This window comes from Saccopteryx leptura, chromosome 3, assembly GCF_036850995.1.
Source record: "Saccopteryx leptura isolate mSacLep1 chromosome 3, mSacLep1_pri_phased_curated, whole genome shotgun sequence".
Classification (NCBI taxonomy): domain Eukaryota; kingdom Metazoa; phylum Chordata; class Mammalia; order Chiroptera; family Emballonuridae; genus Saccopteryx; species Saccopteryx leptura.
The window spans coordinates 52,323,711-52,339,272 of record NC_089505.1 but is presented as its reverse complement, the minus strand read 5'-3'; the positions used below and the strand labels follow the sequence as shown (position 1 = coordinate 52,339,272).

Genomic DNA, 15,562 nt, shown 5'->3' with positions numbered 1-15,562 from the left:
GCGTGTCCAGGAGGAAGAGCACAGGCTGGGCTGGGCCAGGTGATGGAGGCAGAGGCACTGAGAGACCACAGAGGCTGGAATTCTCTCCCTGTGTGAATCGGCTTCATGATCTGGGGGAGGAGAGGCCCTCCTCTGGCAGACAGAGTTGTAATGTACAGTGGATGGAAGGCAATCAGCCAACAAGAAAACAGCAGCTACCACCCTACTTCCCGACTGGTGAGCTATTAATAAAGTTTCTACAAACCCCCGTCACTGAACTATATTTGCTCCCAATAAATAAAAATATAGAAGACAATTATCTGGTCTGCCTCTCTACTAACTCAGTAAGGCTCTAGAAATTGATGAAACACCTGGGGAATGAAGATCCAAATGCTGGAGAAGTAAAGACTGATCGGCGCTACGATACTTCCTGCACGGGACACCATGCTGCCACTTCCCATGGCCCGCGTCCTGTAAACAAGAGGAGAATGAAGACAGGCAGCAGCCAGAATGGAAGGCGAGTAGAACATATAGTAGGTGACACAGAGGGATGGAGCAACTATAATATAACTCAAGCTTGGCTTCATATACTGGGAAATAATTTCACTTTAATTTTTAAGAATCATTCTTGATCTATACATGAGCCACTCATTTATACTGAGGATAACATAAATCTTCCACAGCAAGAATTTGTTTTGGATAGGGAGTGGGAGTTTGGGAGGACAAAAGATTTATATCTATGGAACATTTTATTTATTTATTATTTATTTATTTATTATTTTAGCAAGAATGAGACAAACAGACAGGGGCAGACAGACAGGAAGGGAGAGAGATGAGAAACATCAATTCTTTGTTGTAGTTCCTTAGTTGTTCATTGAATGCTTTCTCATATGTGCTTTGACTGGGGGACTGTAGCCGAGTCAGTGACCCCTTACTCAAGCCAGCAACCTTTGGGCTCAAGCCAGCGACCTTGAGATCATGTCTATGATCATACGCTCAAGCCAGTGAGCCCACACTCAAGCCGGCGAGCCCACGCTCAAGTCGAAGAACTTGGGTTTCAAATTTGGGCCTTCAACATCCCAAGCTAATTCTCTATCTACTGCACCGCCACCTAGTCAGGCTGGAACATTTTATTTTTTAAAAGTCAAGCAACATCTCAATGTGCTTTTCATTAAAAGGTATTTAAAGAAACCTTAGCTTGATGAGGCGGTGGTACAGTGGATAGAGCATTGGCTTGGGATGCTGAGGACCCAGGTTCAAATCCTCGAGGTTACTAGCTTGAATATGCTTGAATATAGAATCACAGGCATGACCCCATAGTCACTGGCTTGAGCCCAAGGTTGCTGGCTTGAGCAAAGGGTCTTAGGCTTGGCTGGAGCCTCCCAGTCAAGGCACATATGAGAAGCAATCAATGAACAACTAAAGTGCTGCAACTATGCTTTGATGCTTCTCATCTCTCTCCTTTCCTATCTGTCTGCTCCTCTCTCTCTTTTTCTCTCTCACTAAAAAAAAAAAAATAATAATAAAATATTTTTAAAATAACAGTGTTATTTCAAAACAATTTCTCTACTATTCTTGCTAATACAGACAAAGCCTCAGATTAGGATCATGTAACTTCCTCACATCTCAGAGCTCCAGTAATGTCTATGAAAAGAAAGCATTTAGACTTGGAAGCCAAAGATAATAAAATGATATGTAAGTGGAAGATAATAGGAAAACAACCTAAAAACAATTCTGACCTCACCACGGTTGGATACAATTCTGCTGTATAAAGGTAAATGAGGCCAAACACTGATCCGATGGCAAATTTTCCAGCCATAGTTGCCACTACACGCCAAACATGTTGATTCTGAAAAGAAATATTAGCAAAATAGACCATCATAAGTAATATTTTTAAAGAAAAATATAAAATTAAAAATTATTACTTAACACTTTCTATCCTCCAGTATTTTTTCAGAACAATGAAGAGTTTTATTTTTGGTTAAATTTATTTTGTAAACTCTACTCATGATCTGCAGCAGTTTTCCATCTTTATGAGATTTAGATTTCTTAAATTTATTTTTTAGAGAGAAGAAACAGAGGGAAAGAGAGACAGAGAGAGAGTGAAGGGGGGAGGAGCAGAAAGCAACGACTCCCATATGTGCCTTGACCAGGTGAGCCTGGGGTTTTGAACCAGCGACCTGAGCGTTCCAGGTCAACGCTTTTACCCACTGCACCACCACAGGTCAGGCTCTTTATGAGATTTAGAGGAATGTTTTACTGTGCCTCTTCCCCAGCCTTGGGGATTTCAAATTACCAAATAAGAAAAGATCATCTCTTGGAAAGACTACTTTGGAACAAGATATGCCCAGACGTGCTGGTTCTACCAGTAACTGACCCACTCCTGGAAGTGAGCCAGCAGAATAAATCAAAGAGCTATAAAAACAAATTGTGTCCTTTGCAGCAGTAATCCCATGGCTTATAAATCATCTTCAGAAAATAATTTGAAAGTAATAACTGGACTATTAGTACAGACTCTCTGCTCCACTCCACATTTGGCTGATGCATTTCTCAAGAGCAAAACCTTTCCATGCCTCCAACTTAAGTTTCTGCTTTCCCTAATGTGGCTCACTTTTCTTCCCCCTCATCTGCCAGCTGGATGTTGAAACCCAGGTGACCTTGGAGTTCATGTGTTGAGGATAGCAGCTCCTCTGTCTACCTGAGCTCCCCAGTGACTCCATGGACCCCAACACCCTCTCCTCACCACTCCCTTTGCTGCCAACCAGGTAGGTACACACACGTCAGACTTCCTATCAGCAAGAAAGAAATATCCACTATATGAAGTCACTGAGATTTGGGGATGCCTCTATTAAAGCAGCTAGTGTCACCTTGTCACCTTAATTACTGTTGTAGAATATATATGTTGAATAAATCAACTTGACTTGAAAAAATTGCTCTTGTGTTAGCACTACTGTTTGGGGAGAAATGTTATTAGAGGGGAGAAAGTCGTGATGAGGGGTTAGTGCTCGAGTTCTGGAAATCCCCATCAGCCACTGTCTTGTTCTCCCCATTACTGCTGTGGCTTCACCGCTATAGATCTTGAAGGTTTCTGGGGTTCCCCTAAATCTTTACCAGCTCAAAGGCAGCTGCCATCAACTCAACTAATATCACTGCAAACTACTTAAACAAGAACAGGTATGGACAAAGCTCCCTCCACTGGCAGAGATCTCCTCCTGAGTAATTTTATTGCATTCATATCAGTTGTTTATCAATCACCTGGAAATTTCAGTCAGATAAAACATCTAATTTACCAACCCTGATAAGTATCACTATAAAGGAAGTCACTGGTTAGCTTAAATTTAATGTCAAATAATATACAAAACTTAAAACACCTTATGCTACCCATTGAGAACACTATGGCTCAATAATTACATAATCACTGGAGAAAATTATATAAATTATTTAAATTAATTATATAAATTATTTAAAAATATTGTTATAGTGACCATATTTTTCAAATAGAGAATGAAAATACAGGTTCTGAGATCATTTTAGGGGGAAGAGAAGAGCACTTCTGGATGCTTGAGGTATTTTAGGGGATGATGTTTGCCAAAATATGGGAATGTGAAATTTGTTCCATTAGTTTATGGCTGTGCTTCTCACAAAGAAACTGCATTTTTAGATTGACCTCTGGTAGTGCAGTTGATAAAAGCATCGACCTGGAATGCTGAGGTCGCAACCTCAAAACCCTGGGCTTGCCCAGTTAAAGCACGCATGAGAAGCAACTACTATGAGTTGATGCTTCCTGCTCTTCACCTCCCCCCCCTCTCTCTCTCTCTCCTCTCTCTAAAATCAATAAGTAAAATCTAAAAAACAAAAACAACCCTGCATTTTTAAAAGCAAGTCCCCTCAGGGGACTTTTGTATACTAGAATTGGCAACTAAAGATCTGCCACAATGAAAAACAAGGCTATTTAAATAGAATCAATCCTGAATATAAGACATAATAGCTTTCCAGTGTCTCCATGGCTCCCTCCTTCCTTCATGTTTCTGACCAAACACCACCGTCTCTGTGAGGCACACCATCCTTAACCACCTTAGATAAAACCGAACAGTAAGTACACTGATTCTCCTCATCACACACAGCCATTCTCCGTTCCTCGTCCTGTTTTTGTTATACTTACAGAAAATGATTCTCTGGGTGTCTTCAGCAACTAGAACAGCACTGAACAGATCTTTGATGAATGAATAAATGAGTGAATAAATGTTTGAGATGATCATCGCTGGGAGGTACCTACTTTCCTCATTCAAGATCTCTGCGTTTACAAAATACAACCATGGCCATCTCTGGGAAGTGTGATGATGGGTTTTTTATACATATATCTTTTTTATTAAATTTTCAACAATGAGTGTGTACTATTTATATAACAGAGAAATAAAGGTATTTTTAAAAAAACATATTGTTAAATATTATACATACACTCTGTCCATATATCTGAATTGATCTTCACCCTTACTGTAATAAGCTAATAATTCTCCCATTGAACTGTCACAATATAAATAACCATTCCCTAAATAAAACATAAAATAACTCACCTGGGGGATCACCATAACCACACCACAGAAAACCGCACTTGTGATAAGGGAGAGGAACAGAACCAGTTTTCTCCCCATACAGTTCATCCCCAAGCACACGAAAATGTAGGCAGGAATTTCCACTGCACCTGTCATGGAGCAGAAGGGCCCTCTGTGAGCCATGATGTCCAACTGTACAAAGGGACCTCACCTATAACCCATCCCACAGAAAGAATGATCAGCAGTGTCTGCTTCCAGGGACCTCTAAGAACTATCAACTGCTTGAGAGGCAACAAGCCCCACCTCTTTTAAACTCCCTGGAAGACGTTTCCTGTGAAATGCACTAATGCTATTTAATCCATCAGCATTTATCACCTGTCTTAGAAACCTTGCCCCATTAAGCTGTAAATTCCCAGGACACAGTAGTGTCTGGAGGACAGGTCTGTTGAATGAAAAATAAGTAAAATTAGTAAACAACATTGATAATTTCTGATCTTTGGTTTATTGTATTTGACAGAAGTAGGGGGAAATTTTTGTATCAGTAAATTTACACTCAGAAACTAAAGTAGTAGGCCTTAGCCAGTGACTCAGTGGACAGAGCGTCAGCCCAGTGCACAGATGTCCCGGGTTCGATTCCCAGTCAGGGCACACAGGAGAAGCAACCATCTGCTTCTCCCCTCACTCCTCTCCCCTCAACCCTCTCCTCTGCTTTTCCTCTTCCCTTCCCACAGCCAGTGGCTCCAGTGGTTCAAGCTTAGCCCCAGGTGCTGAGGATAGCTCAGCTGATCCAAGTGCATCAGCCTTAGGTACTAAAAAATAGCTCGGTACAGGAGCATTGGCCCCTAGACGGGGTTGCTGGATGCATCCCAGTCAGGGTGCATGCAAAAGTCTGCCTTACTATCTCCCCTCCTCTCATCAAGAAGGAAGGAAGGAAGGAAGGAAGGAAGGAAGGAAGGAAGGAAGGAAGGAAGGAAGGAAGGAAGGAAGGAAGGAAGGAAGGAAGGAAGGAAGGAAGGAAGGAGAAACTAAAGTAGAACATAAACATATAAACTAATGATAACTGCGTGATATATTTTAAACCTAAAAGTAAACATTTTTAATCTAACATGAATCACCTACAGAACAGTGGCTTTGTTTTAGACCTCTTTTTACTCCCCCACAGCAAAAATTAAAGAGCTGAATCCATAATTGACATAAAAGTCCTTCCCTTGAAGAACCAAAGTTTGAATCTTAGTGCCAGAACAAAAGACCTTTATTATCCATCAGCCAGAATCAAACAGGAAGCAAGCAAGATCTCTTGGCAAAACTGAATCAACCCAACAATCTCCTCTGGGAAAAGAGCCAACCCAGATTGTCCTTGTAGTTGGAAGTTCTGTTCCTTCCTCCCTTTGAAGCTTGTCTTCTCTCAGGACACTGCCTGCCGCTGCCCTTACGGGTGGTATGCACCTGTCCATCTACAGTACAAGCACCTGGCACAGCAGGTCTGGGTCTAAACATCTCTCACACGTTCTGGAGCACATCATAGGGGACAGATACACATTTTCTGAGTGAACATTCTTAGTAGTACATCAGATATTAAACAGAGTTGCAGCTGCTCAGAAAAAAACTCACTTGGACAAAAGCAGAAAAGAATAACAACAACATTCTGAGCCCCATTTGAGAGACAGCCTCTCTTACTCTCTCGCTCTCTCTCTCACTAATGTGAAAAATAAGAATCTCTGGAGGAAATGCTTCCCTTTCACAGACGTTGACATCCAGTTCCTGCTTCAGGTCAGGATAGTAGGCACATCTGTTGCTGTACATTTTTTTCCTTAAGAGTTTATCAAGCAGTTCTCAAGATCAAATAAGACAGTGATCTTCAGAACAGCCTGATGCGAGAAGCCTGGATTATTATCCCTACTTGACAACTATGAGTAAATAATTTGAGTCAAATAAGTAAGTGACAGCTCAGCGACTGGAAGTGAGGTCTTGGTGAGCCCAGGCCCCTCCGTGCCCTGCAGGCTTCCGCCCCCGCCGCCTCTCTCCATGGCGGACTTGGAACTCCCCCCTGTACAGGACTGTGTGCAAAGCTGCCGGACAACCTCCTGGAGACTGGCAAAGCTGGGAAGCAACTGTGAAACAGCTGAAGTGACAGTGAAAGTGGACTCCACTGGTTCTCCTTGAATTGTTTGTGGCTTCAGCACAGTGACACTATGTCAGATTTTGGCTTGACTATGCCTGGGAAGCAATGAGGCCCTCCCCTGGGATTAGGACAATAGGCCATTAGTTTCTTCACTTTATAATATATCATCTCTCAAATGCCTTGGACCCCATTCTATTCCTGTCTGCACATACCCCAAAGGTTATTTATCACCTGCAAGTGGCAAAAAACCAGAGCTGAAGTTCCCAAGAACCCCAAACTGTCTCAGGAGATGAAAACTTGTTCAAAACTTTCACAGCATAAAAGCACCTGTCAGCAAGAGAGCTACTGGGAAGGACAAGGGCATGAGCATCTAAAACAGCAGAGAATATAAAACCATGCAGATTTGTCTTGGAAATAATTTTACAGTTAGGAGATTACTCAGTTTCTTGAGAATTTATATCTCCATCAAAATTCAGAAACCATATCATAAAGACCTAAAACTCGCTTTCCTCAGCTTCCCCAGACCACACCCGGTGCCCACTTCATTCTCACCATCGCTCTCTGTCTTGGGAACGCTGTTTCATTTCTCAAACTGTCACATAGAGTGGGGAGGAAGTAAAGATGGGCTCTTTCTACAAACTGGTTGGTTTGCTCAAAAAGAGAGCAAAGGTTTGTTTGTTTGTTTGTTCATTTGTTTTTCTTAAAATGACTTCTCTCGCAATTCCTACTGAGCTCTACTAAACAAAAATAGATGTGTCATCAAAGCACTTTAATGAGAAGGAATAATGTCTATGTATAAAAATCTTAAAGCAAGATCTTCTGAGAATAATATCAAACGCAGCTGCCTACATGGAAATGACCAGGAGTTAAGAAACAAAAGAACAAATGCAGATAGATTTCTATTTCTCTCATGTTTGGCGTTAATTTGGGTTATTCTAGAAGTCACACCTCAAGCTATCACAGCAATATCTGCAACCAATCTTGACCTGCTACTAAAATGGAACAACCTCAGTGATAGCCACATGTACTTAAGTTCTTTTACTGACTAAAATTTCTAAAGAACATTTAAAGAAAGAGACCAGGAGCTCTCCAAGACATAGTATATTTTGAAAGGAAAACAATGTACAAAGAGTTATATGCAGTGAATGATCTCACTTCTCTCAAAATATGCAAGGGTACACACATCTGTGTGGGAATGCACGGACAGAGACCTGAAAGACACCACGCCCAGCGCCGGAGCAGGCCCCCCTAAAAAGAGGTCTCAGATGGGACAGGCTTAAAGGAAGGAAGCCAGCAAGACGAAGAGGCAGGAAAAGAAAGAAGGAACTAAATTCTTCTGTTTGCATTTTTAAAAAAGGAAATATGTATATACATGTGTTGCAGTATAATAGCACTACAGAAGACCATAAGCCTATAGGTGACAGTATAGCTCCTGGTAGGAAAAAACAAAAACAGTAAAAACACAGCAGAAATTTTATTTCATTGTTATACCTAAATATAACTTAACTACTTACCCATGAGAAAGAGGTTTAAGTATTCATTGCCTCCTAAATTAACAGAATTGAAGGAGAAGGAATAGAATCCCAAACACCCTGTGAACCAAATCAGCCAGACAATAAGTGTCCTTGTTCCAATATTCCAGTTATAAAACAGAGCTGATGGGCTTTGCCCCTTAAATTGAGAAGGCTTCTTAACAGGATCCAGTGATAAAAATTCTGACAGTTTACAGGTGCCTGCCTTATTCCACTTGGCCATCGTATCAACTACTGTTTGAGCTTCTTCATGTCTTCCCTCTGAGAGAAGCCAAAAAGGTGTCTCCGGGAGCATCCAACAGAAAAAGACAAAGGGGACAGTCACTGTGGAGAGGATTAGCTGATAGATCCACCAGGTCCTGACGAAGTAGCCTGTCAATGCCACCACCATTGTTCCAATAGCAAAAAAGGAATGAATTTGGATAGATGCCCATGTCCGAACATTCATGCCAGTAAATTCTGTCACGTAGACAAACACCACCACAAGATAACCACTTGCAACCTGAAACAAACAAAAGGGGGAGGGTGGTTCAGATTTAAGGTCACTTTTATGGCTCCTGAGGGGACTAATCTCCCTGCAAATTATATGTAGGCAAGAAAGAAATGACAAAGAATTGTTTTCAGAACCCATACTGCATTTATAAATGAGCATTTACTCTGATCCATCCCTCATTTTTAAGTGGGTCCTTCCATCTACCTCCACCTTCTCCACCCTAAATGGCAAAACTTGAGAGGTTACGTATAATATTAGACACTACCTTTTGTTTCACTTAAATATTCCTTTATACTCTGAATTTATTTCTCATTTCCTTGTAAATGTATATATCAATTTATCTACATGTAAGAGGTCCTTATTATTAAATACTAAATCTTAAACAGGAGCAAAAAATTATAGTAATTAGTGGAAAGAACAAAGATTTGACCAAGACTTCATTTGGACAGGCAACAAAGGTAAAACAGGCATATTGGACTTCCATGAAAAATTAAAACTTCTGTACAACAAAGGACACTATCACCAGAATGAAAAGGCAACCTACAGAATGAGACATTTGCAAACCATATATCTAATAAGAGAAAACTATCCAAAATATATAGAGAACTTCTAAAACTCAACAATTATATAATCCAAAGAGAGCAAGCAAAAACCTTGGATTTCTTTAGATATGATATTCAAATGACCAATATATACATGAAAAGATGCTCGACATCTCTAATCATTAGAGAAATGCAAATTAAAATCACAACGAGGTACCATCTCATAGCCATTTAAGATGGCTACTGTTGGCCCTGGCCGGTTGGCTCAGTGGTGGAGCGTCAGCCTGGCGTGCAGGAGTCCCGGGTTCAATTCCCGGCCAGGGCACATAGGAGAGGCGCCCATCTGCTTCTCCACCCCTCCCCCTCTCCTTCCTCTCTGTCTCTCTCTTCCCCTCCCGCAGCCAAGGCTCCATTGGAGCAAAAGATGGCCCGGGCGCTGGGGATGGCTCCTTGGCCTCTGCCCCAGGCGCTAGAGAGTCTCTGGTCGCGACAGATCGACGCCCCGGATGGGCAGAGCATCGCCCCCTGGTGGGCATGCTGAGTGGATCCCGGTAGGGCACATGGGGGAGTCTGTCTGACTGCCTCCCGGTTTCCAGCTTCAGAAAAATACAAAAAAAAAAAAAAAAAAAAAAATGATGGGTACTGTAAAAAAAAATAATGTGTTGACAAGCATGTGGAGAAATTGGAGCCCTTGTACACTGTTGGTGAAAATGTAAAATGGTGTAGCCACTAAGGAAAATAGTAGGAGAATTCCTCAAAAAATTAAAAGTAAAATTACCATATGATCCAGCAATGCCACTTTGGGTATATACCAAAAATAATTCAAAGCAATGTTTCAAAGAGATATTTGTACATCCCTGTTCATATTACACTGATTCACAGTAGCTAAAATGTAGAAACAGCCAAATATCCATAGACAGATGAACAAATAAGCAAAATGTGGTATATATTTATACTTACAATGGAATATTATTCAGCCTTGAAAAAGGAAAGTGTGGGAGACAGGCTATAAGTTGACAAAGTCCTTATAGCCTAGGGCTTAGTTTAAGACTAAGCTCTTTCCCACCCTTTTAAGACTAAGATCTTTTCAACACCCTTCTAATACTAAGATCTTCTCAAATATTCTTCTAATACTAAGATCTTCTTAACACCCTTTTTAAGACTAAGCTTTTCCCCAGGCCCTTGACTGTTGCATGGTGGGGGGTGATGCACTCTAATGGGGATTCTTGTTTATGCTTCAGATAAGTGGCTTTGTATCAGAGACTTCCTTATTTGCATATGGCTTAAAGGCTTTAATTCTCTATACTATATAATAAAGCAGACCGGGGGCTCTCTCTTTTTGACAAGCAAAAGGCATCGCAGAGGCCTCCCAAGCCCATCCTTTTTCTCTTTAAGCCTTTTTTCTTAATTCTGCATTGTTCCCACTCAGGACCTAGAATTACTAGCCACACTGTTCATGGCAAAAGAAGAAAAATATTCTGACATATGCTACAACCTGAATAAACTTTGAAGACATTATGCTAAGTGAAATAAGTCAGTCACAAAAAGACAAATACTGTATGATTCCATTTATATGAGGTATGTAGAGTAGTCAAATTCATAGAAAGAGAAAATAGAATGGTCGTTGCTAGGAACTATGGTGGGTAGGAAAAATGGGTAGTTATTGTTTAATAGGTACAGAACCTCAGTTTTGCAAGATGAAAAATATTCTGGAGATGAATGATGGTGATGGTTGCATAACAATGTGAATGTACCTAACATCAATGCACTATACACTTAAGAAGTTAGATGGTGCCTGACCAGTAGTGTTGCAGTGGATTGAGCATCAGCTTGGGCTGCTGAGGGCCCAGGTTCAAAACCCCAAGGTCGCTGGCTAGGGCATAGGCTCACTGGCTTAAGCATGGGCTTCCCAGCTTGAGCATGGGGTCCCTGGCTTAACTGCAAGATCATCAACATGATCCCATGGTTGCTGGCTTGAGCCTAAGGTCACTAGTTTGAGAGAGGTCACTGTTTCAGCTTGAGCTCCCCAGTCAAGGCACATATGAGAAGTAATCAATAAAACAGCTAAAGTGCCTGACCAGGTGGTGGTGCAGTGGATAGAGTATCAACCTGGGATGCTGAGGACCTGGGTTCTAAACCCAAAGTGGCCAGCTTGAGCATGGGATCACCATACATGGCTGGAGACCAAGGTCTCTGGTTTGAGCCCAAGATTGCTGGCTTGAGCAAGGTGTCACTAACTCAGCTGGAGTCCTCTAGTCAAGGCACGTATGGGAAAGCAATCAATGAACAACTAAAGTGCCACAATTATGAGTTGATGCTTCTCGTCTCTCTCCCTTACTATCTGTCGGTCTGTCTCTATCACACACAAAAAACTAAAGTAAAGCAACTACAGTCAATCCTTTTCATCTCTCTCTTCCCCTTCCTTTCTTAGCTGTCTCTCACTAAAAATAATAATAATAATAATAATAATAATAAAATAAATTAAAAATAAAAAGTTAAAATAAAAAAATAAAAGATGGCAAATTTTATGTTATGTGCCTCTTACCAATAAAAAAATGAGGGAAAAGCTTTATTTTGAAAACAGTTCTATCTTTAAATAAATTTAGCATATAATAGCAATACTGTATGTGATCATTCTTAGAATATGAAAATAATGAATCATATGATAAGATTTTTGGGGTGAAAGAATTAGTTTTTTCTGCAAAATTATTTCACGTTTGACTTTTATAACATAAATCAGGAGGTTAACCTTCTCAAAATTATTCTTGAGAACCACCAATTTCCCCAAAGGCCTCTCTTAATCCTTTAATATTTGAATTATAATCTTTTGAAACTCCTGCAGATGTTAGTTTCATCCATCTTGGAGTGAGGGGATGCATGCCCTGCTCTGTGCTCAGCAAGAATACAAGCTATTCCTGCAGGTAAAACCTTTACTCCACTATCCTTGATCAGTGACCTTCAAACAGCAACACTGCTGCTGCTCTTTGGTAACTTGGAACCTGTCTGAAAGCCTCACCATGTGTGGAAGCAACGTCCCCACTCAGTGGCCCACTTCCAGTAACAGTACGCATTGCACGGAGTGCCTACTCCTTGCCAGGTGCTCTATTACAGATGTTTACTTTAATCTCACTGAACCTAGATAACAACTCTGTGAAGCATGTATTATTTTCTACAGCTTACAGTTTAGAAACGAAGGCTCAAACAGGATAACATGTTTTTCTACAGTCACACAGCTAAGAAGCCAATATACGACAAAACTGTATTTAAACTCATGCCCTTTCCTCCATACCCCCTGGTTTCACATAACATACAGGCCTAATGCCTTCCTGTTTTCATTCTTACAGCACAGTACACAGATGACTTTCTTACCAATAAACCTTACTGTTTCTTTGGCTTATACATTCAGGGCCTGACTAGACCAATATAATTAATTGCTCAGAAATAAAATAATGCCTTGGTAATTGTGGAATGCGGATCATGTGCCAGGCATACAGTCAAACAAAGAGTTTCCATCTAGTAAGCAACAATTTTTTATTTTAATGAGTTCCATTCTCAACAGAGGGCTTTAATATTCCACAGAAAAACTTCTGCAAGGGAGGGAACAAAGATTAATCCTTGATCTCTCGCCCTAGATTCTAAATAAGCACATCTAAAAGAATTAAGGTTTAATGTGAAAATATTGCAGTAGAACTAAAGAGGTTAAAAAACACAACTTACAATAGCAAGAAGAAAGCGTGCAAGCATGAAGCTGTAGTAATCCAGTGTGAACGCTGCTCCTATGCCAAACAAATACATGCCGAGGCTTGTGGACCACAAGACAAGTCGTCTTCCTACCCTGAAAAAGAAAAACCAACAGTGGGAGAAGCAAAGTATAAACATAATTATAACAGTTTAAACAACCACCCCAATTCATGAGAGATGAGTGTTGCCTATATATTTAATAGCTTATGTACCTGATTGTTATTCATTCATTTTGGGTGAATTACGAGTAAACACCTGATTTCTTAAAGAGGCCATTCTTTCCGTGGAGAGGCCTCTACCTAAGTCGCTAATAGACATATATGATCACTCTGTGTGACTGCCCAGAAGACCTCCTCATCCAGGATTTCGGGGAAGAGGAGGGAGAATTTGTCCTTTCCCTCCCAGGACTCCCACTCTCTGATCTGTCAGATCATCTAACACAGTGGTCCCTAATTCCTGGGCCGCATACCGGTACCGGTCCGTGGGCCATTTGGTACCGGTCCGCAGAGAAAGAATAAATAACTTACATTATTTCTGTTTTATTTATATTTAAGTCTGAACGATGTTTTATTTTTTAAAAATGACCAGATTCCCTCTGTTACATCCATCTAAGATAGTGGTCTCCAACCTTTTTTGGGCCATGGACCAGTTTAATGTCAGAAAATATTTTCACAATCGGCCTTTAGGGTGGGACGGATAAATGTATCACGTGACCAAGACAAGTGTCAAGAGTGAGTCTTAGATGGATGTAACAGAGGGAATCTGGTCATTTTAAAAAAATAAAACATCATTCAGATTTAAATATAAATAAAACGGAAATAATGTAAGTTATTTATTCTTTTTCTGCAGACCGGTACCAAATGGCCCACGGACCGGTACAGTCCGCAGCCCGGGAGTTGGGGACCACTGGTCTAAGACTCACTCCTGATGCTTGTCTCGGTCACGTGATATGTTTATCCGTCCCACCCTAAAGGCAGCTCCGTGAAAATATTTTCTGACATTAAACCGGTCCGTGGCCCAAAAAGGTTGGGAACCACTGATCTAATAGATCTAAGAGCTGCCAAGGGTGAGGCAGCTCTTGCTAAACCCCTTTGAAGACAGAGATCTTACTACATTCTACTGGTAGAATAAGGGGTTTACTTGTCAAAAAAACAAGCAACTATCTATATTCCTGACAACTTTTGTAAAAATTGAGATATAATTCACATGTCATAAAAATCAACTTTTTGTTTTTAATTAAGTGAGAGGAGGGGAAGCAAAGACAGACTCCTGCATGTGCCCTGACCAAGATCCACCCAGCAAGCCCACTAGGAAGTGATGTTCTGCCCAGCTGGCTGCAGCTCCATTACTCAGCAACTGAGCTATTTTAGCGCCAGGCCATGGAGCCATCCTCAATGCCCACGGCCAACTTTGCTTGAACCATTAAAGCCATGACTGTGGGAGGGGAAGACAGAGAAAGAGAAAGAGAGAGAGAGAGAGAGAGAGAAGTGAGAGGAGAAGCAGTGGAAAAGCAGATGGGCGCTTCTCCTTTGTGCCCAGACCAGGAGTCAAACCTGGAACTTACCCACGCTGGGCCAACGCTCTACCACTGAACAAACCAGTCAGGGCCAAAAAATCAACTTTTTGAAGGATATAATTCAGTGGTTTTTACTGCACTCACAGAGTTGTACAAGTCTCATCAGGATTTAATTCCAGGCCATTTTCATCACTCCAGAAAGAAACTGCACCCAGAAGCTATCACTCCTCACTCTCTGCTCCCTCCAGCCCTGGACAACCACTTACCTACTTTCTGTCTCTGCACAGCTGTCTATTCTGAACATTTTATATAAACGCAGTCACACAATACATGACCTCTTGTGTCTGGCTTCATTTACTTAGTATTATGTTTTCAAGGTTCAACCATGTTGTAGCACGTATCCATACTTCAGTCTTTGTTATGACTAACAGTCCATTGTATGGATATACCACATTTATCTATTCATCAGTTGATAGACATTTGGATTGTTTCACTTTTTTATTATTATGAATAATGCTGCCATGAACATTCCTGAACAAGATTTTGTGTGATCTTGTGTTTTGAATTCTCTTGGGTATACACCAAGGAAGAATTTTGCTGGCTTGTATGATAACCCTATGTTTTATCTTTCTGAGAAAATGTTTTTACAATCCCACCAGCAATGTATGAGGGTACCAATTTCTCCACATGCTCCACAGCACTTGTTATTGTCTGTCCTTTTGACTATCACCACCCTAGTGAGTGTTCAGAGGTATCCCGCTGTGATTTTTATTTATATTTTCATAATGATTAATGATGTTGAGCATTTTTTTGTATGTGCTATTAGACATTTGTATATATTTGTTAGAGAAATATCTATCCAAGTCTTGCCTGACCAGGCGGTGGCGCAGTGGATAAGCGTCAGACTGGGATGCGGAGGACCCAGGTTCGAGACCCTGAGGTTGCCAGCTTGAGCACGGGCTCATCTGGTTTGAGTGAAGCTCACCAGCTTGCACCCAAGGTCACTGGCTCAAGCAAGGGGTTACTTGGTCTGCTGTAGCTCCATGGTCAAGGCACATATGAGAAAGCAATCAATGAACAACTA

The 15,562-nt window shown here is 41.0% G+C and overlaps 1 protein-coding gene and 1 long non-coding RNA gene across 2 annotated transcripts in view; one reads left to right on the top strand and one right to left on the bottom strand.

The window, feature by feature from the left end:
- Positions 1 to 4,375, top strand: part of LOC136398886 (uncharacterized) — a 33,108-nt gene extending 28,733 nt beyond the window's left edge. The window contains exons 2-3 of the long non-coding RNA XR_010750060.1: positions 2,614 to 2,744; positions 4,144 to 4,375. This is a non-coding gene — a long non-coding RNA (uncharacterized lncRNA). The remainder of the gene's footprint in view (positions 1 to 2,613; positions 2,745 to 4,143) is intronic.
- Positions 1 to 15,562, bottom strand: part of SLC22A16 (solute carrier family 22 member 16) — a 39,792-nt gene that overhangs the window by 9,849 nt on the left and 14,381 nt on the right. Inside the window, exons 3-7 of the mRNA XM_066373465.1 lie at positions 12,939 to 13,056; positions 8,169 to 8,688; positions 4,554 to 4,681; positions 1,719 to 1,828; positions 351 to 450 (exon numbers count right to left, since the gene is read on the bottom strand). Of these exons, the coding sequence (XP_066229562.1) occupies positions 351 to 450; positions 1,719 to 1,828; positions 4,554 to 4,681; positions 8,169 to 8,688; positions 12,939 to 13,056 (976 nt within the window). The remainder of the gene's footprint in view (positions 1 to 350; positions 451 to 1,718; positions 1,829 to 4,553; positions 4,682 to 8,168; positions 8,689 to 12,938; positions 13,057 to 15,562) is intronic.